Below are 21,100 nucleotides of genomic sequence, written 5' to 3' on the forward strand. Positions count from 1 at the left end.
ACTGTCTATTGAAAGATTAAGGAAATCTCCTAAAAATTCACAGGCATTAAAGGGGTCTAAGCTGGAATTCTAAATTAATTACCGTTCCACTGTTTCCTGTCATTTCTGTCTGCTGTTGCGCCACAGATCCAGTTGTAATGTATATGCCAAAAAAGTATTGGTATTTGCTTGAAGGCCACGCTCTGTAATCCTCCATATAGCACTTATAATTCACAGTCTTTATTATGTTCATCCTTAGTTATGTTCATCCTCATCAATTAAGCACAACAGATCAACAGGGGTAAAATGATATCTGCCTTTCAAAATAGCCTGCCTCTCCCTTCCTAAACAAGCTAAGGTAAAAACAATACTTTTTGCTGTGGAAGCCCATTGCCACCACCAGTCCTGGTCTGTCTGCCTCACTGAGGCAAAGACCATGCTAATGTAAGTGCTCCAAGGTGTTCCTGCCAGCACAATACTAATCTTAGTTTCTTTCTCTGACTAACATCTCTTCAAGACCACCATATTTGCATTACCATTGTTTTACAGTTGTGAAAAGTCAGTTCTCTGCCACCTTCGGGCACCTCCACACTTAGCCCATCAAGCCAAGTGCTCAAACCATTACATTAACTACCCAGTACTTAAGTGTAATGTTCTTCTTTGTCTTCCCCAGGAAGACAAGGCCCCTCCTTTGTTCAGGAAGATTAAGTTCCCCTAGCATGGCTAGAAGTTCTGATTGTCCCTATAAATTAGCTCCTCATTCAACACTCAGTGCCTAGTATTTCTGAGTCAACTTCAGTTGTGCTACATGCCGTTTGTTTTCTAACCTGCTTCCTTGGAGCCCAGTGCAGGTCACTGGACTCTGCTTCTTAGACCCAAAGCCTCTTCAGGATCAGGTAAAGTATCACCCCTAAAAATCTCCCACACCTTCCACCTATCTTCCAACCTATCCACTCAACTCTGTATACATTTTAGGCCTGTTTGAATATTCTGCTGCTTTGATTATTGGGTACTTGTATTTTTATTATTTTACTTTTCTAAATAAAACTTGTTAAACTTTTACAAAGTTCACCTGCAGATTTCTTTCAGAAGCAACTCTCCATAAATTTTGGCAACCAAGATTCCAAGCTTGCCCAACCTCTCGTTAAGTCAAGTCTTATCTTTGTTAATTCTCCCACACCATAAAGGGCAGACCCTAGCATTTTGGGTAGCACTATGCAAAGTCAACCTGTGTTAGTATTTGGATGGAAGACTACCAAGGAAGTCCAAAGGGCAGGTAATGACAAACCACCTCTGCACTTCTTTTCCCTTGAAAATCCTATAGGGTTGCCATGAGTCAGCGGTGACTTGATGGCAACCCCCCCCCCCTTGCTGGAAACAAAGATGATACCTTCTGTGCTCTTCTTCTTCAAGAACTGTGCAGCCCTAGACAGAATTATGTGCTTCTAAGGCCACTGAAGTCAGTGGGTTTAGGAGAATGTAACTATGCAAGGATTGTACTGTTGGTGGCTGAAAAGTAGAATTGGCTCAATGGTTTGGACTCAGATAGCACTTTGTTGGGCACCATGACACCCACCACATTCAGGTTTGCTGATGTAAATTCATTTCACCAGCATGATATAAATGCTCTGGTTTAAAACTGCTACTTAAAAATAACCCTCCACAATTATATTAGCTATTATTTTAAACTATCATTTTATTGCTGCTCCAACCTTTTTAGCCCAGGCTACCCTGATCTTGTATCTTGGAAGCTAAGATGGGTTTGGTTAGTAGAGATCATGAAGAAAGTTCATGGGTGTTATACTATGCTGAAACAGTCAAAGGCAAACCACTTGTGCTTGTGTCTTGTTTTAAAAACCACATGAAGTCACCATAAGACATCTGTGACTTGTCCAGTTATCTAAAAGGTGGGTGTCAGATGACTGGGGAAGGGCACAATTTCACTGCTTCCCCTGGGCACCATTTTCTGTAGATATGCAGGAATAGAAGACCTTCAGTTGAAACTGGACTTTAAGAAATAAAGCATCTTGCTATTCAGTAAGAATGACACAATTCCATTGCTTTTCTTTATTTAAGATTAGTGGCTGGTTCATAATGAATCAAAAAGCCTACTAAAAAAGCCTACTACAAAAAACTACTAAAAAGGTATTGTAAGTAGTGCGGTTTTAAACATCATTCCTCGTTGTCATAACACATTGTATAAGTAGTAGCAATAGAAAAAGAATGTAAACACCTCACTGTCTAGAAACGTTACTGTGTATTTTTCTACAAGATTGCTTTTAACCTAGCCAGGATAGATTCCATGTCTATTATGAATGGAAATCATAGAAAATTGTTATCTATGAATAATGTGAAACCTTTGAAGGAATCATTAGTGGAGATGTAGTTCCTTTTCATAATTCTCTACATTGGCTCTCCAAAGCATTCTTCCTCATGCATTAGCTCCAAGGCTCTCCAAAGCATTCTTCCTCGTGTATTAGCTTACAGTATCTCTGCCTCAACTCTTTCTCCCCCACCCCTCTTATCTCCTTTTATTCAACTTTTTGCATATTCTGGTTGGAGGAAAGCTCCTAATTCATCTTTACTTTGATCTACGACTGACTTCGTTCTCAATCTCTCACATATGCATGGAGAGATTTTGGGGTCACAGATTTGAAATGAATGAGACAAGGTGTCTTCACCTGCTATTAATATCCTGTTTGAGGTTTGCTGGCCTCTACAGTTTTTATCAACCTGGCATGTGAAACATCAGGAAAAGTAATTTTTATTAAAATCTGTGGGTAGTAATAATGTCTTTGTGCAGTTACTGATGTGAACTCAAGTGAAAGCATGATATGAAATGAAGGAAAATAAGACAGTCGGGATCATGAAAATTAGATACAGATGTACCAGTAGATAAGACAATGGTTAGAAAGGTGAGATAGAATTGATGGAATAAGATTTTTGGATAATGCATCAAGGAGGGAAAGAAGAAAGTGTAGAGATGTTCATGGAAAAGCTGTACATTTATGTGAATGAAACCTTACAAATTACGATTAGATTTTCTGTGAGTCTCCTCATGGAAATCAATAGGAGGCTGAACTACTACAGCAAAAGCAGCCTCCATGCTTGTGGAACCTTTGTGGATTTTTTTTTGAGGTGGGTGATAATATACTTTTATCTAGTTTGATTGTTATATGCCTGTTACTGCAGTAATATTGTTCAAAGTTGATGAACACTACTATATTTCATCTGATATAGAGCTTCTGTGAAGTATTGCAAAACAATTTCTTGAAAACAAATCACATATATTATATATGTAATGTCCTTTGCCAATGTGAATGGCATAATTTTTGAAGACACAAATGTTTGTCAAAGAAACAGTCCTAAGAGCCCTTTTTGAAGACACAAATGTTTGTCAAAGAAACAGTCCTAAGAGCCCTTCGGGGGTGGGCGGTATACCAAGTTTAATTAAATATTAATACTTGGTATTTATGTGTTTCCCTTTATATATATTCGAAAGTGGTTGTGGTGGTGGCTGGGTGCACTCAGAGGAGGATGAGACTACTGTCGGCAACCCCAGTGAATCAGCTGATAAGCTGATGTGGACTGCTACAAGGGAAAACAATAGTGCTTTTGGATTAAGTAAAGGAGGGATGGGTCAATACTCTATCAGCGCTAAATGAAAATATCAGCGGCAGTCTCATTGACTTTCATTGTTTTTAAAAATGATTTATTAAACACAAAACACAGATGGGTGGATGGATTCAGGATACTTCATTGAGATAATTTCTGTTTCTGTACTCTATTTTCAACCATTTTGTACCACAATGAAGAATCAGGTCCTGACTTCAGATTTTTAAAAGGGACATTCTGAACAGGATCTAACTTTGCAATACAGAATAAACTTTAAGGAAGTTATTTTCTAGCAGTGATATATGAGCAGACCTGAGCAATGTTCACAAAATTGCTGCAGTAAAATACAATGGCTGGTGTTTTCCAACTTGATTAAACTTTAAATCATGTGGGATTCACACTGTCAGCACAACTGTTTCTGAATATTACAGTCGGAAAACAGTCTACAGCACAATAAACTCCTGTGTTCTGACCATCAGTACAGAACAACAGCTAAGAGAGGGTCTAAGCTTTTTTATATTACTGCGATACCTGAAGTTATGAAAGGGCTTAAAATATGTATGCATAATGGAATTAAATGTCTCCTTTTCTTATGCAAGGGTTTTGTTAGGAATGTATATTTTAGAAGACATTTTGGACTCCAGTTCACTGGAATACTTAACAATTAAAAGCAACTGAATTTTTCCCATACTGTCTATCCTGTACAGCAGATGTTAAGCTTTTATGGTCTTGAGCAGACCAATCTCCCATCTCCTTCTGTTTTTTCCTCCTTTCACTGACTGTCAGCTGCTCTTAACATGCTGAGGCAATTAGCATGAGAAATTATGGGTGGGGATAAATAACTGGGAAATGCTATCATAACCCACATCTGCCCTTGCAGAATATTGGGGTAGATTTCTCCATTCTCTAGGAAGCCTTCCTCCAACTTACCGTAAGTGCTTTTTTTGTTGGAAGTAGAAGAAGTCTTCAAATTTGTTCAGTGGAACAGTAGGACAGGGGTAGGAGCCGCACCACTGAGTTCCTAATGGACAGATCAATTTCATTATCTTCCTCTTGGCCTAGCAGTGGAGGCTGGGGCTCACTTTTACAGCACCTTTACATACAGAAGGTCTCAAGTTTGATCCCTAGCATCTTCACTTAAAAGAATCAGGTCAAAAATAATCTGAAAGACCTCTGCCTGAATCCTTATAGAGTACAGTACAGTCTCACATGCGGCAAGCGCAGGCCGTGTTGACCAGAAGGCTTCTAGAAGCTATTGAACTTTGAACTGACCAGAAGGCTTCTAGAAGCTGTTGAACTCTGTGAGCGCTCTCCTCCTTGTTGGTGTCCCTGTCAGAGTCATGGTCAGAGTCTCTTGTCAAGGCTCCCACTCCTATCACCATCCATTATTGTTGTCATTATTATACCGTATGATACTAAAAACAGAGCTCTTGGTCTTAAGGACACCAATTTTCACATACCCGTTCATAAATCCTTTTGAAGGTTTCTAAGGTTTCAGTAAAAGCAATAACTTTTCTGAGTATACCATTTTACCTTTTGGATTGTCTACAGCCCTGCACACTTTTACAAAAATTATGTCAGCTATAGTTGCCTTTGAGATATCGAAAGATTGTGCTTTGTAGCCCTAGCTAGACAACTAGTTGTTTGCCACTTGGGTCGTGACTTGACTTTTACTCCTGAACATTATCTAACCTGGGTTTGTTAATTAACACTGAAAAATCCCATTTACAACTTACTTAAGTGATGAGGAGTTGCCTTATCACAGGGGCAAAGGTGTCAAGCCTGCTTGCTCTTTTTAAAAAATAAATTGCCCAGAAATGTTGTAGTACTGATGGTGGGAAACACATGCTTTCCAAATCAAAGTTGATTTCCCCTCCCCCAAAAAAACCATTAATAAAATGCCTGTGGGGTGACAGGACATTACTGTGGGGGGAAGCAGGTGGCTGTTTAAAGTACTTTGTCCATATATGTACAAAGGTGAGTACTGCTTAACATTCATATAAGCATTAAAGTAGTAGACTTCCAAGTTCCTGTCCACATATATTTAGAATACAACTTAAGAAATCTTATGTATCTACTTTAAAAAATGGATGTTATTTTTAGGAAAAGCTTTAAACTGGTTTGACAAAATGCGTGTAAAAATTTTAACAATTCATTCCCAGTCTATAGCTTTGTAAAGCCTTTTTAAATTGTTCAGAGTTCTAGAGGAAGCGACCTTCTCTTTTTTGTCATTTTTTAGAAGTAAATCATAAATCATATCTGGGCTCTTCTGATAACCTTAAGACTCACCGGTGGTCTGTGTTAGATAGACTGTTCCTTCTGTAATGTGGATATTGTTTAATTTCATGATTTGAGAAAGTCTGAGATAAAGATGATTTGATGTTGGGCTTGAGGTTTTCATTTTTGTAAACAAGATAAAAAGAGTCTGGATAATTTTGATAGCAGTATTTGGGTGGGAAGTCATGTAGTTGTATCTAGGTATAAGATCTTATGTTTGCTATTTTGTCTTCATTTCTGTTTTTTTTCTGATGTAGATTAGAATGGCTGGATGACCAGTTTGTGTAATTGTTAGATGTAAAAATTTAATAAAATCTATTATTAAAAAAAAGACTCACCTAGGGCCTCAGCATGAATACATAATTAATTTAAAGGACAGTGAACCTGTTAGCACTGGTGTAGCACCAAGCGGGAGTGGGCGAAGCACTGGGTGTACTCTGGTGCATGGATGTACCAGGGCTGTGGTGTGCCGTTACAGGGGCATTCTGGGGCATGGTGGGGCGGGCGTGGGTGTGGCAGGGCGCAGGGCGCATGCATACCCTGGACGCAGTTTCCCTTCACTCCGGCCCTGCCTGTTAGCCTTATGGCATTGTGGGTTTTATTGTTTTTAACTGTGGTAATGGACCAGCTTTATATTTAACTCAAGGACAAACTGATGTAATAAACAACTGAAGGACAATATCTAGATGCTATCTTTCTATTTTTCGGTTATTGGCATAGTTATCATTTATTAGGGTCTATGGAAAATTGTTGAACCATAGAACTGGAAATGTATTAGCCTGTGGTTCAGTGGACTACAGTAAGGCAAGACCCTATTGATACTTATAAATTGGATTATAGTATACCTTCTATGCACTATAATTGGCAAAGGTGGAATATGCTGGGCTAGGCAGGCTGTATTCTTTAATGCTTTTTCCCTTATAGTGTGACATCTTTCTGTATAAAGTAAGGTTCAGAAGCTTGGCTAGGAATGTTAGTGGGGAATGTAGATAACAGCTGCCTTGACTTGGCTTGGATATAGCATAAGGGAGCTAAAGATAGTATCTAAACATGACAACGTATAAGTGTTGCCATGTCCTGTTATCAGTAACATGGGTAGGTGTTACCAGAATGTCCCCAGGCTCTCTGGCAGGTTTTCAATTTTTTTTGTGACCATGGATTGTTTCTGTTGCAGTAGTAAAGAAGTATGGAATGCAGTATACAACTCAACAAGTGCACTTGATTTTGTGCTGTTGTTTCCGCTTGACAGTTAGTGGATGTAGAGTAAGCCTCTGTGTGACTCAATTGTGCACAGCTCTCCCTTGCACGGTTGTATTTCATTCTCTGCAAGAAATTCACCCCATGCTGTTCCCATGCCTCTCACCTCTTCCTTGGTTGCTGCTAGCTGGTTCAGGTAAGCACCCTCAGTGGGTTGTGACATCCCAAGTGACAACTTCGGTCGCTCGGGTTGTGAACGGCTTCTGACTGTTGGTTGCAAAGGAATCTGCTGGTCAGCTGAATTGTATCAGAAGGATACCATCATCCTTGCTCTTTGTGTTGCAGATGAGGCCTCTATTTCATTTTCCTTCCTCAATTCCCCTGTGTTCTGTTCAATACAGAAAGGGGTTTCGATGCTGCTGCCTTGCCTGTTCTTGGGGGGTGAGGGCTACTGGACACAGAGACATTGGTCCCTTCTGCACATGCAGAATAATGCACTTTCAATCCACTTTCACAATTGTTTGCAAGTGGATTCTGCTATTCCGCACAGTAAAATCCAGCTGCAAAGTGCATTGAAAGTGGATTGAAAGTGCACTATTCTGTGTGTGCGGAAGGGGTCATTGCCTCTGGGTACAATCTGTACTGTTGTTAGATCCCAGTTTCCCATGCATGTACACACTCTGCTAGATAGGAAGGCCCCCTGCAGTGGAAGGCCAGTATAACAGCAAAAATCACTGGCTATTTTAACACATCATTATAGCAAATAGGCATGGGTTCTATTAATATTGGACTGACTTGCAATCAAAGATTTGTGGCCTTCTCTGAATGAATTGGAAATCTTATTTTGGAGCAATGGAAAATGGAGCATATAGATGTTGCTCCTGTACAATTAATTTTTTCTTCTTCTAAAAGAGTTATTACTGTCCATTCTTCAACCTGTTTTTGCTTCCAGCGGTTAAAAGAGAGATTAGATATATTTTATCAAAACAACTGATAAATCTGGAAAATACTAAAGATGTTTACTGCAAATCAGTCTTCTAAAGTGATTATAGAAATCTTTAAGCAGCTTGTTAGTTAATCGGTTAAATTTATGGAAAAAAGCTTTCTATCAACACTACAATTTACCTTAAATGACTTTCTATGTTTGCATTAGTAAACAAAGTAAATGCTTACTTGGACTTGCTTTATATAGTTAAGATTTAACTAGCTTTTCTTCCTAAGAAGATATGCCAGTCTAATACAAAATATAAACTTGTATGTTTAATATCTGAGATTTCAGGTCACATGTTGCTCTCAAATGGTTATAGTCTATGAAATGATTTTTCTACAGTGAAATAACCTTTCTGCAGATATGTGCAGTTGATCTGAACATTTTAATGTTTTCATTTTTCCTATGTGTTGTAGGAATATTTTAACAGTTTGTCTCCTATTTTGAGTCGATAGGCAATGATAGCAGCAGGACATTTGCAATTGTGGAGAAGATTGCCAGGGATAGTTTGGCTTCCAATTTCCAGTGTCATCTCCATTCATCATTAGTGAGAAGCACCAGTTATAGTTTTACTACAGTAGCGAAATTGCTTTATCTATGATAATTTATAATGGAAGGCTAAATGAAAAGTGACCCAGTCTGGTCCAGGGCATGATGTGGAGCACAAACTAGCACATGCACAACATTGTGATATCAGGAAATAGGTTAATTGTGTGGGGCATAACTAGACAACAGCTTAATTTAAATATTTTATGGAACAAGATTTATTTTAATGGTGGTTAGTTTGTGAAGCCAGGGTTTAGTTTGTGGACAATTATTCCTGTTCTGCTTTGCCGTGACAAATGTTGTTCTCATCGCCTTCATTCATCTTCCCATCTTTTCCACAAAGACCTGGTATCTTAGCTTGCACTGTGGTAACAGCAGCTTCCAGAAATAAGCTGGGACAGTGCCAGAATGTCTGCATTGGCATATTATGAGAAGCCATAGATATACATAACTGTAGTTAATAAACCAACTTGAAATTAAGGTTCCAGATTCTGGTTTGAAATGTCCTAATTAGCTATAATTAGTAGAATATGTTGAAATAATTGCTCTTACCATAGTGTAATTAGATCAGTGTTTTGTGTAATGTCTGAATCGAGAGAAAATACATAAACAGTGCCCTTGGTTTTCATTATTTCCTGTCTGCTGCTGTAAAATGTGGGGAATGATATTAACACACCCACCTGTGAAGCCGGTGCAGCATTGCACTGGCATGGGTGCGCACTGTCCACCCTACCAGCGCAAGGGGCAAATGCACCAGTGGAGGGGAGACTTACCCAGGCGGGTACCACACAGCTCCATGGCACCCAACTCAGGGCTCTTCCACACAGAAAAAGTACAGCAGGTTGCATTCAGGATAAAGCAACCCGCTGTCCATTCGGCACATCTGCATACCTCTGTGCAGGCAGCAAATAGAACCCATGGAAGCAATGCGGGTTGCCATCACGGCTTCGCATGGAGGCACATTTTTTTTTAAAAAAGAAAACCTACCTCCCACCGATGCGTGGCTAATGAGGCATGCATGACTGGACCCCCACACCCATGCTGATGAACGTTATGACCCTGTACACCTGTGTGGCTACACAGATGTCAGGCATGGAAGAAAAGAAAAACAAACGTTCAGCTGCATTACAAGCGCCTCCTGCACGGCCATTCATTCAGAAGCGGCTGCAACCCAGGCTATTTAAAAAGAATCGCAATAGTGTGATTCTTGAAAAACCCGGTGTAGCTCCCATCCTCTATTAGCTCCCATTGGAAACAATGGGGGATGGGGCATCCCCTTTGGGAGTCCATGACTTTGGACCCCCTGAACCAAACCTCACCAAACCTGGGTAGTATCATCAGGAGAATCTCCCAACAAATCCCTGAAATTTTGGTGCTGCTAGCCTAAAATCCGCGCCCTCTGTAGGCCAAAAACTGAAAAAAACACTAAAAATACCAAAAAACACAAATGGGGCGGAGCTTCAGACATGTAATGGGGTCCTTGGGACCCCCCCTTACCTACATCCTTGGTTGACCGGTGAACTTCCTTGCTAACCCTAAAACTGAACCCTAACAAGTGTCTTGCCTGGTGCATTAGAAACGTTTCAGCCTGCTTAATAAAGTTGAGAGGTATTCACCAGCTGCAACCAGTCTCCTGAGCTTCCTTGACAGCCAGCCCATGACACAGGAGGTGTTTTCTGTTTCTTCAGATAGTCCCAGTGTTGATCTTAATAAGGTACAATTGTGGCATATGGCATTGTTCCATGACTAGAGCAAGATTGGAACATTCTTTACTCTTACTTGTGATCCTTTTGGAAATAATGGTAATATGTGAACTCCATGATGTCTGGTCATGATGTCTTTTGTATCCTGTTTTGGCTTTCTATTCATTAATTCAAACAGTCTTCATGGGAAGCTGTACTCTAAAACATCAATTAGGTTACATAGACAAGACACTTTCATATTTCTTGTCCCCTACTTTGATATCAGGGTACCAACCTCAAATGTAATTTGGAGAGTTCAGTCACTCATTCCCAAAATTCCAGATATAAATATTTCAATTAAAATGTCATCAGAAACCCAAAACCATCAGTCCTACTTCAGTCTGCCTTCAAACACTAATTTTACTTTAATCGTTTTAAAAATCAGTAATGTTTCCTTCTGCAATCATGGAAATGGCTGATGACTATCAATGTATTTTGTTTAAATGAACATTTTTCTCCATGCGGTTATGTAAACAAGTAAAGTTGTAGACTAATAACATAGTTTAGGTGCCATGACATCATATTATTGGCTCAATTTATTTCTTTATAACTCACTCTTTACATCTAGCCTAAAGTAATAGCAGAGATGCAGCCTGAACTACTGTGAATGCTGTAACTCCAGACAGTACAGGTCACCAGGGAAAAACTCAAAAGTTTGTTAGTATCATAGTTAGGAGATGATTGCAGAACTATTCCACATACAGACCTTTTCATATAAATAAAGAGAAAGCATCAGCATTTAATACTGCCAGTTCCATAACCTTCAAAAACCAAATATTTACCAAAGGAACAACAAAGGAACATGAACACATGAAGCTGCTTTACACTAAATCAAACCATTGGTCCATCACAGTCTGAATTGTCTACTCAAATTGGCCAAGGTCTTAGGTAGAGGTCTTTACCATCATTTACTGCCCGATCTTTTAATTAGGGATGCCAGGGATTGAACCTGGAACTTTTCGCATTGCAAGCAGATGCTCTGTCACTGAGTCATGGCCTCTCCCCTAACTTATGCTCTTATAAAAGTGTACCTTTTGATCCCAATAATGCAACGTGTAGAGAAGGTCATTTTAAGTGAAGCCTGCATAAAACTGAATTTAGAACTTGACTAACATTTCTCCATAGCTAATTATATTTCCAAGCCTCATGAAACACCACTCCAACATTCCCACAGTTAATATAAAATCATTTTTTCCAGAGGTGTAATTCTTCATTTGGAGATAACTACCAATAAAATGTTGAATGCTGCAGCTCCACATGTTCTGGCAAAAAAGTAGAATTGGGGAATTGAGGAATTCACTCAGCATGCAGCTAGCTGTCATCAGTCCTGAGATAAATCTGGTGGTTTTGGCTTAGGTTTCTGGATACCTGTACCATCCCATGGTATGGAAAAAAGATGAAACTAACAAAAGGAGTGTGCAAACTTTGACAGAAGATATAAGGCATGAAGAAAGGGTGAAGATAAAAATGAGAGGCAAAAGCATGAAGGAGAAGAAGCAAGGTCTGTTTCTAGTTCAAAGTCATTGATTTAAATATATAGCTGTCTTCTGAAATTGAATGGCCTTAATTAGCAGCTAGCAGGAAAAACAAAGGAATTCTTTTGGGTTGATTTTAGTTTCAGGAACAGACAATCTTCTATAAGTGATATCACTTGTTATTAGGGCCACTGGAAGATTGGTTTTAAGCCCATAAAAATATGATGTTAATATTATATTATGTTATAGTAAAAATAAAACGCTGAGATGAAAAGTGACAGCATGAGAAACCTGAAATCACACAGGACACTGTCTGATACAGTGTTGCCTAGTGGTCAACAGACTAAGCTGTGATTCAGGAAGTCTGTAGTTCAGTCCTCAAGTCTGTCATGAACTCACTGGTGTCCAGACAACCCAAGCTACTTCATGGGATTTTCAAAAGTTGAAAGGTTTGATGTACATGAATAAATCTTATATTAAATATAATATGTGGGGTGCCGCAAGGGGCTGTCCTCTCCCTGATGCTTTTTAATATCTACATGAACTCCCTGGCAAGTTTGGTGTGGAGTTTTGGGCTGCGGTGTCACCATTATTTTGATGACACCCAGCTTGTGTTCACGATGGAGGGCAGCCCTTCTTCGGCCCCTGGAGCTCTCCAGCGCTGTTTAGGGGCCATGGCTGGTTGGGGTTATTTTATTAATTCGATTTGATAAACCGCTCTACCCCCGAAGGGCTCAGAGCAGTGTACATGCCAAACAGGAAAACAAGAAATTACAACTGAAAAGAAAGAACAAATCGAATAGCCCCAATAAAATCAATAAAATACAATAAAATCAGTAGCAACAATGACCCACCCATAGTTAGGTGGGTGGCATCCAGTCCTAACCCCGGGAGGGGACCGGCAGATTTTCAAATAATGGTACATAGGGCAACAGAGAGGTTGAGAGCAAGTCGGCTGAAGTTAAATCCTACAAAGGTGGAGGTGCTGTGGCTGGGTCGCGGAGAGTGACCGGTAGACTTTTGCCTGCCTACACTGGACAGCGAGGCATTGCACTTAGCCTTGTTCATTAGAAGCTTGGAGGTAACCTTGGATTCTGCTTTAACGCTTGAAGCCCAGGTTGCTCAGACTGCCCGAACAGCATTTTACCATCTGTGGCAGGCACGGCAGCTGGCCCCGTACCTTTCCCATTCTGACCTTGCCACAGTCATCCACGCAACAGTCACCTCCAGGCTTGACTATTGTAACTCGCTATATGCTGGCCTGCCTTTAAATGTAATCTGGAAACTTTAACTCGTTCAGCATGCGGCAACCAGACTCCTCATGGGGACGTCGAGCCGGGACCAGATTACACCGGTCCTGTACCACCTCCATTGGCTGCCCATCGAGTTCCGGGTCATGTTCAAAGTGTTGGTTTTGACCTTCAAGGCTGTTAGCGGCCTTGGATCCATATACATGAGGGACCGTCTTTCCATCATGCCCCATTAGGTCCCTCCTATCTTTGGAGGAGAACCCACTGGAGGTCCCCAGCCTGAAACACATCCAGCTGGCCTCTACTAGGGCCAGGGCTTTTATGGCCCTGGCCCCTCTCGGGGGGAACATGCTTCCTAGGGAGAACAGGGCCCTGCGGGACCTACAAAGCTTCCACAGGGCCTGTAAAACTGACCTGTTCCACCAGCCATTTGGCCAGCCAGGTTGATTACGAATCCAGGCCTCCAATGGGCCCATTTTATTTGAAACTTTGGGTTACCACATTTCTGGGTGCAGAGCTAAGATAAGTTTGGAAGGGGTAGCAAATAACTGCCGCAGAGTAGTAGAATTCAGTGGGGTCATATGTCCAGGAAAATCTCCCCTGGCCCTGACTTGCTGCCATCTAGGGACCACTCAGTCCCATCCTTGAACTAATGCAGAATCTATAATTTTTGCCAACTGAAACTACCCAGCATCCTCAAATGCAATAAAGCACACCCTTTTTCATAACTACTAAAAAGCTGTCAGGGCAGCCCAATCCTCAGCCCAGGATGCACCACCCAAAAGGATGGCATAAGTCCAAGCCCCTGGCCATGGCATAACTGCCTGCAAACCCTGGGTGGAAGCAAACTCACATTGGCTCCATCCTCAGGAATGCCCCACTTCCTGACTCTGGAGTCCTCTGCAGCAGCCTGGACTTCTGGGTTTCATTCCTGCAGAACTGAAGGATGGCTGGCTGCTGGTGACTTTACTCCCTCTGCCATAATGCAGTTCAGCTCCCCCTATTAGAATTGGGCTGTAAATCTGTCACAAAGGGTTAAATGTTGTTTTTTTCTGCTCACACACATATTTAATTCTATTGTCACAACTTCATGGGTCAGAAACTATGGGTGGGTTCCATCCACTTTGTCACTGCTGCTAGAGGGAAGGAGCCATTTTGACCACCCCAACATTTTATTTGAAAACACTGAAATTCTGGACAATTCAGAAGGTTACTATGTCAGACTGCACAGGGAGGCCATTGAAATACACAAACACCAAGACAACTTCAACAGGAAAGAAGAGACTCTGAGAATTAACAAAGCTTGGCTACCAGTACTTAAAAACACCAAAAGCAAACCCCAAGGGCATGCTAAATTCATGAACAATGGACACCACCCAAACACAGGATTTGCATTCACCAATACTGCTGCTGCTGCAGGGGATGAAAATGTGAATCACTCCCTGGACTGAAAACCCCCACCCGCAATACAATACTATCAACCACATCTTTGCACAGCAGGTTCTACGCAAACACTTACTGATTGGTTCCCCACCCTGGGACATGGACAATATATACCCCACTAAACATTCCCTTCTCACTGGACACAGTGTGTAACAGACTTCCCTCTGTGATACACCTCTGAAGATGCCAGCCACAGATGCAGACAAAATGTTAGGAACAAGTTCCACCAGACCACGGCCACACAGCCCGGAAAACCCACCAGAACCAGTTAGGAACAAGATCCACCAGACCATGGCCACAAAGCCCAGAAAACCCACCACAATACTATGTTCACTCATCATTTTACTAGTATGAACTTTCATCTGCTGTTATTTTCAGACTGACCAATAGCTATGGAAGGCACACCATCAATCTGATATTTTCTCCTGACTGGTTGAGCTCCACTGGGTCTTCTCCAACATTTTTAATATCTCTGATAGCATATTACAGTTTCACTTTGTTCATTGGGCATCACCATCCAAGACTTCAGGCAACCAACTGTGGTGCTACGGCCATACTATCCCGCTGTTCCAGATGGGCTTCCTGATGGCACAGGGAGGCTTCAGAAGAATTAATGCCTTTCTGCTGGTGAGAAACTCCCATTGGGTTTAGCAGACTTATGCTACCTAAAAGGGTATTCTTGACTGCTGGTATAACGTACCAAATGGCCTGGAGGGAGCTGACTAATGTCAGCCCCTCCCCCAGCCACACCCTTGACCAGTCCCCTCCTATGCTGGAGAGAGCCACAGGTGCCATACACTGGCTGCTGCACACCAGCAAGTGCCCCAAGGAAATGAAATCCGCCAGCTTGACTTGCCACCACTCCCACAGGCAGATTCGGGCCCCACCTCTGGATGGGGCTCTTAATCCCAGATAGATGTGCAGAGAACTGCAGGGATAGTTATTCAAGGCTGTTCTGTCAGATTGCTGGTTTCTCCAAGCAAAATACTTTTTCTGCTTGTGACAGCAAAATCTACATGAAGGCCTTTTTCAGGACAGAAGAGCATTCTTCTTCTGGGCATTCTCATTCATTTTCTTCAGGGTTCAAAAGTATCAAATCAACAGCATTGACAAAAAGTCATATGGAATGGGGCTGCAATCGAACAAAAATGGCTTTTATCCCTCCTGCTAAGGAAAGCTGGCAGGATCTAACCTCATATTTATTTATTTATTTATTTATTTATTTATTTATTTATTTAGGGTTGGATCCCATAAGGTCAGGTACAAAAACACTGCAGTGATGAATCTTTCCCTTCTCCCATCTGCCCCCTGTGCCCTTCTCCCAGTCCCTTTGCTGAGAATAAGGGACCCTCCTAAAGAAAACGTTGCGTGATATTTGCTGGACAATCTGATAAGATTGCCTCTTTTTTAGCAGAAGAGCCTTGGTGGAGCTGAACCCATTTTGTCTCCCTTCCTAGTGTACATGTTTAGCTCTTGTGATACGATTCAGAAATATATATTGAAATTCTTGGCCTTAATCAGTGTGTTTCCCATGCTTGTGGAACAGCGACCTAAAAGAGGCTTCTACCCTCCTTTCCAGCAAGGCTGTAAAATGACAGTATTCTGGGGAATTTTGGGTCATTCTGACACTGGCCAAGAAAGGGAAAATTTTACTGGTTCTGAATGGAGTTATTTGATATTATTTTTTAAATGCAGTTTTAAATATATTTGCTTCTAGTATTCAGTTTTTATGTTTTAAAGTAAACAGTTAAGATGGTTCGTATTTACTGTTGTTGTCCACCTTGGGTTCTGAGTTGTCGGGAGAAAGGTGCGTTTATACATATTTTTTAAAAATATAGCTTTCATATTCAAAAATTATCCTTTCAAATCTTTAAAAAAATAGGTTTATTCTGATTTATTCTGATTCACTAACACCCTGGATTAAGGCATTCCTTTTGCCTAAGACCTTTTGTTGTTTTATATTTTCCTTCTAATTTAAGGCACTTTGTATGGACACAAGATATACTTTTGGTTAATTTGCTGGAATTAATACATAGTTGTCTTCCATTTTGTCTTCTATTTTTCCATTCTAAATTGTCCAGCTCTAAAAGTTTTTCTATGCTTCTTGTTCTTGGAGCCCCATCCGGGGGGGGGGGGGTTACGAATCTAATCTTGGGAGCGGCATGCTGCTGTGCCAGGGGATTCACCCTACCCTGGGCACTTACCTTGGCAGAGGGTGATTCCGCCGGCATGCGGCCACTGCTGTGCCTCCCCTCCCTGCCCAGTGCTGAAACGCTGCTCTGAACTGACGTTAGTCAACTCCCTCCTGGCCTTTGCTGGCACTATGCCAGCAGGCAGCTCCTCAGACTTAAACCACCCTTTTGCGAGGTGTAGGTCTATTGAGGCCCATAAGGGCTTCTTACTGGCACGGAGGCTCTTTCACTTTTCAAGCCTCCCCACACCACCAGGAAGCCTCTTTAGGGTGTGTGTGACCTGGTTCTTGGACAGGGCTGCCAGTCTTTTATCTGTCTGAGCTACCTTTTACCATCGAGACAGTAGCTGTTTCACTCGTCAGTTTCATCCTGTTCTTGTATCATATTGAGAAAACATTATATCACATCTTCCCATGCACCAAATGTCTTTTACCCCACTCCTCATTTTTGCCTCTTTTCATTCTCTCTTTTTTTCCTTCTTGTAGAGATTCTTGTGAAATTATTCCCATGAATATGTTGTTATAAAATATGTTCATTCTTATGTAACACATAGGATAAAAAGATGTTCTATCCAACTATTTCTTTTCATAAGGCAGCTCTAGTTAAAATCTATCCTAGAATGTAATCACGCTTAATTTATCATGTGTTTCCCCCAGGAAGCTTGAAACTAATGTAGGTCTTCCAGCACTTACAAAAAATGATTTAAAATGGAATTACCAAAGAACATTTGTGACCTCTATAATGGTAGGAATATTCCTCATCTAGCAAGAATCCAGTGAGAAATTCCAATATGAAAGCGCCCAAAAATTGTTTTGAGTTCTTTGAAAGACCCAAGATACCTTAATGTTTTCAAGACATTAATACTGGCTGAAGTTTGGGGTTTTGTTTTGTTTTCCAAAAGAATGTTGATTCTAAGCAACAAATTGTGAGTGATCTTATTCATGTGATGTCTGAAATAAGATGGCCCCAATCAGACACATCACATGTAACAAGGGTTAAGAAAAATATGCTGAAACTACTTCTTTCTGGGCTTGTATACTTTGCTCCTTTCTTCAACTCTTTGCATGGTAAGAATTACGATTAAACACTAACCCCACCTTATCCATGATTCACAAATGATCAAATGTGCATTTCCAGACAATCCATGAACCTGCATTCTTATATCATGTCAAATCACCAAAATTAGCATAAAACTGCAGTTCTCAATATAAGAAGGGAGGGGTAGGAATAAGGAATGCACATGAGGCAAGCCATGAGCTGAGTTAGTGCACATTTTTCCTCAGCTATATATGATGCATGATTGTATCCTTAGCATATTAAATCAGTGTCACAGATGGGGAAAATCTGATAACTGATGGCTGTTGGGAAGAAAAAACTGAAATCCTTATTTTTCAGCCCTGTACAGTTAACTTAAAAGTAGGGGAAACTTACCGATTCAGGGTTCTACAGAAGCAGCATTTGACTGGTGCTGCCACATATATATTTAGCTGCGCCAACAACCACTATGAAGGTCGCCTCAGAGAGTTCTGTTTTCGTCATGGAAATCATTTGCGCCACTGGTGGGGAACCATCAATTCAAATAAACCGCTTCTCCTTGTAAGGCCAACCCACCTATGAGCCGTATATGAAACACTCCTAGCTTTCATATGAAGACTTTGGGAAATGGCACGTTGATCAAAATGAAACAATTGGTGACAAGATACGAAACAATATGCAGGTTGCACCAACTCCTCATGCTATTTTAAATGACAGGATATGTAAAAATGTTCCCTATGTTAAGCACTGAAAGTTTTAGTACCTCTATTGGATATCTGTATTTGCCACTAATAAAAGTTAAATATCATATGCAAACTAGTTTACATACAAGTAGGAAGAGTTCATGAATAACAGCTATTTTCCCATATCAGTTTTATGCATGAGTACTTTGTTTTTTACTCTGTCTAGCTTGAAGGGTTTTAGGATACATGTATGTTTAACTGTAGGAGAGTACATCTCCATGGCAGCAACTGTAATACTGTCTTAGGACCTAATTTCCATAGTGGAGTGTTAAATTTAACATACAAATGACACCTAATGGAATTATCCGCAAGGTACAGAAAGGGCGTAGAGAGTCCTTTGTCTACCGATAGTGACTATGCCGGAAAGTAAAAAGTTTGCAGGTTGTTAGTAACCTTACTAATGCCTGAAAGGCTAAGAGTTTGTTAACTTGCTATACTTAATTTTTTTACAGACCATTTGAAAGGAGAGATAACGCAGCGGCACATGCAAAAAGCAGCTCAAGGTAAGTATATTAAAGACCTTTCTAGACAAGATTTTTCTTCCACATAAATATGCAGTGGCTTATTTTCAGTCAGCCATCTTGGATTCAGAATCTTGGCCTCTTCATCTGGATCTGGTAATTTAGCAGAGTGCACAAAGGCTATACTGTGCAGTAGAGTCCATCTAATCTCTGTGTGTGCCAGGAACAGAATTGCTCAGATTCTTTTTATCTGTTCAAACCAATATACTTCACTTATATAGAAACATCATTCCTGGATAGGATAGAGTTGATAAAGCTTTGTAATGTAGTCTAACTTACTAGAACCGAGGGAGATAATGGACGTGTGTGTCCAGCCCTCATGGTACAAGATGGAGAAATGGTGCCTGCAAGTGGAGATATGAGAAGAAGGAGAAAGGAAGTTTCCCTGAGAGTTGCAATCTACACATCAAAGCAATCGTTTCAGATCAGTAGAGAAAGGATACCTCACTTTCTGACTCTCTGACCCCACTCTCTGACTCTCTAGTCAAGTCCCACTCTGAAGTCTGAGGTTAAGAGAGAGTGCAGAGTTCATTTCCAGTAGACCATGTCTCCCCCACTCCCTGTTTCTCACAGTAGTTGAATGCATTGCCCTCATGTCGTTCAAGGGTCATGCAGCATAATTCTCATTGAAGCTGTCTTGATAGTCATAAAATCATCAGGACATTAATGAAAGAAAACAGCTTGGCAGCAAGCCTAATTAGGGCTGTGCTGAAATTCAAATACATAATAAAACATATCATTTCAATTTAAAATCTTGGTGATAACATTTTCCAGCTGTCTCTTTAATTTAAAGGTTTTCTCTTATGGAGATACTTCACTTAGATGTTAAATAAAGATGATCTGTTTTCCCTGATGGAACAACTTTGGATGTGGATTCCTCATTAAGGGAAACCTTCATACTTAATTCATTCCTTGGTAATGATTTACACGGTTGCCTTTTTTTGGCCATATATGCATGTACAAAAAATTGCTGGTTAGACACATGTTTGCCATTGCCAGTAGTGCTGAGGCAAATTGCCCAAGATCCACTGTATACCGTGATATGAATCCCATTCTCAGGAGTCGGGTGCAGGATCAAACTGCAGAGTTTATTAGTTTGTACGGGAAGGTTTGTAAACCACTGCTGTAAATAATGAATCATCTAATTGGCAAGTCGTATTAGTATCTCTTCTCCGGCACCAAACCCTGATAACAGGTTGGAATTAGGCCTTCACTCATTTCCTGGCCCTTCATTCATTTCCTGGTACAAGATGCCAAACCAATAGGACATTTTTAGCAGAGCTGGTTAGATGCCCAAATGACCCAGATATCCACTTGGAATACTATAAACAGAAGAAGGTAACTATATAAGAGTCTTAAAAGTCTTATATCTAGGCCTTGGGCCAGAGTTGTATTGCCTAAAAATGAAAAGTAATTAGCCCAGACCCATCCTTAGGCTGCCTTTAACCTATTGGATACTTTGGGATTTTTTTCAACTGTCAGATTGCAATCAATTTATGGTGACCTTGCCTGGTTTTCAACACAAGAGACATTCAGAGGTGGTATACCATTTCTTGCCTCTGCATAGCAACCTTGGTATTCTGGGTGATCTCCCATTCAAATTCTAACCAGGACAGACTGTGCTTAGCTTCCAAGATCTGACAAGATTAGGGTAGCCTGGGCTATTTAGGTTGGGGGCCTTGAAATTTTTCCCCCCATCAAGTCACACCCTGTAGGGTTTTCAAGTCAAGATATGTTTGGAGGTGGTTTGCCATTGCCTGCCTCTGTGTCACAACCCTGGTATTTCTTGGAGGCCTCCCATCCAAATACTCGCTAGGTTTGGGGCTGAGATTATGTGACTAGGCCAGCATAACCCAGCAAGCTTCTATGGCACGAGTGCAAATTTGAACCTGGGTTTCCCAGGTCCTAGTGTGATAGCTGAACCTCTAAACCATGTTAACTGTCTAGGAATATAGGGAATTATTCCACTATCTCTAATTCATGCTATTCAATTCTCACCATTAGGAGGCAGAACAAGTAGGGTGCTTGCTTTCGATGGACCTTGACAAAAGCTGCCAAGAGCCAATGTGGGTTCTGGACCCACTGGACATGACCCAC

The 21,100-nt window shown here is 40.9% G+C and overlaps 1 protein-coding gene across 2 annotated transcripts in view; it reads left to right on the plus strand.

Moving 5' to 3' along the window:
* Positions 1-21,100, plus strand: part of KIF6 (kinesin family member 6) — a 182,656-nt gene that overhangs the window by 128,180 nt on the left and 33,376 nt on the right. For both annotated transcript variants that reach the window (XM_048517665.1, XM_048517750.1), the window contains one exon: positions 18,935-18,985. In XM_048517665.1, the coding sequence (XP_048373622.1) occupies positions 18,935-18,985 (51 nt within the window). The remainder of the gene's footprint in view (positions 1-18,934; positions 18,986-21,100) is intronic.

This window comes from Sphaerodactylus townsendi, linkage group LG01 (assembly GCF_021028975.2).
Source record: "Sphaerodactylus townsendi isolate TG3544 linkage group LG01, MPM_Stown_v2.3, whole genome shotgun sequence".
NCBI classification, from domain to species: Eukaryota; Metazoa; Chordata; class Lepidosauria; order Squamata; family Sphaerodactylidae; genus Sphaerodactylus; species Sphaerodactylus townsendi.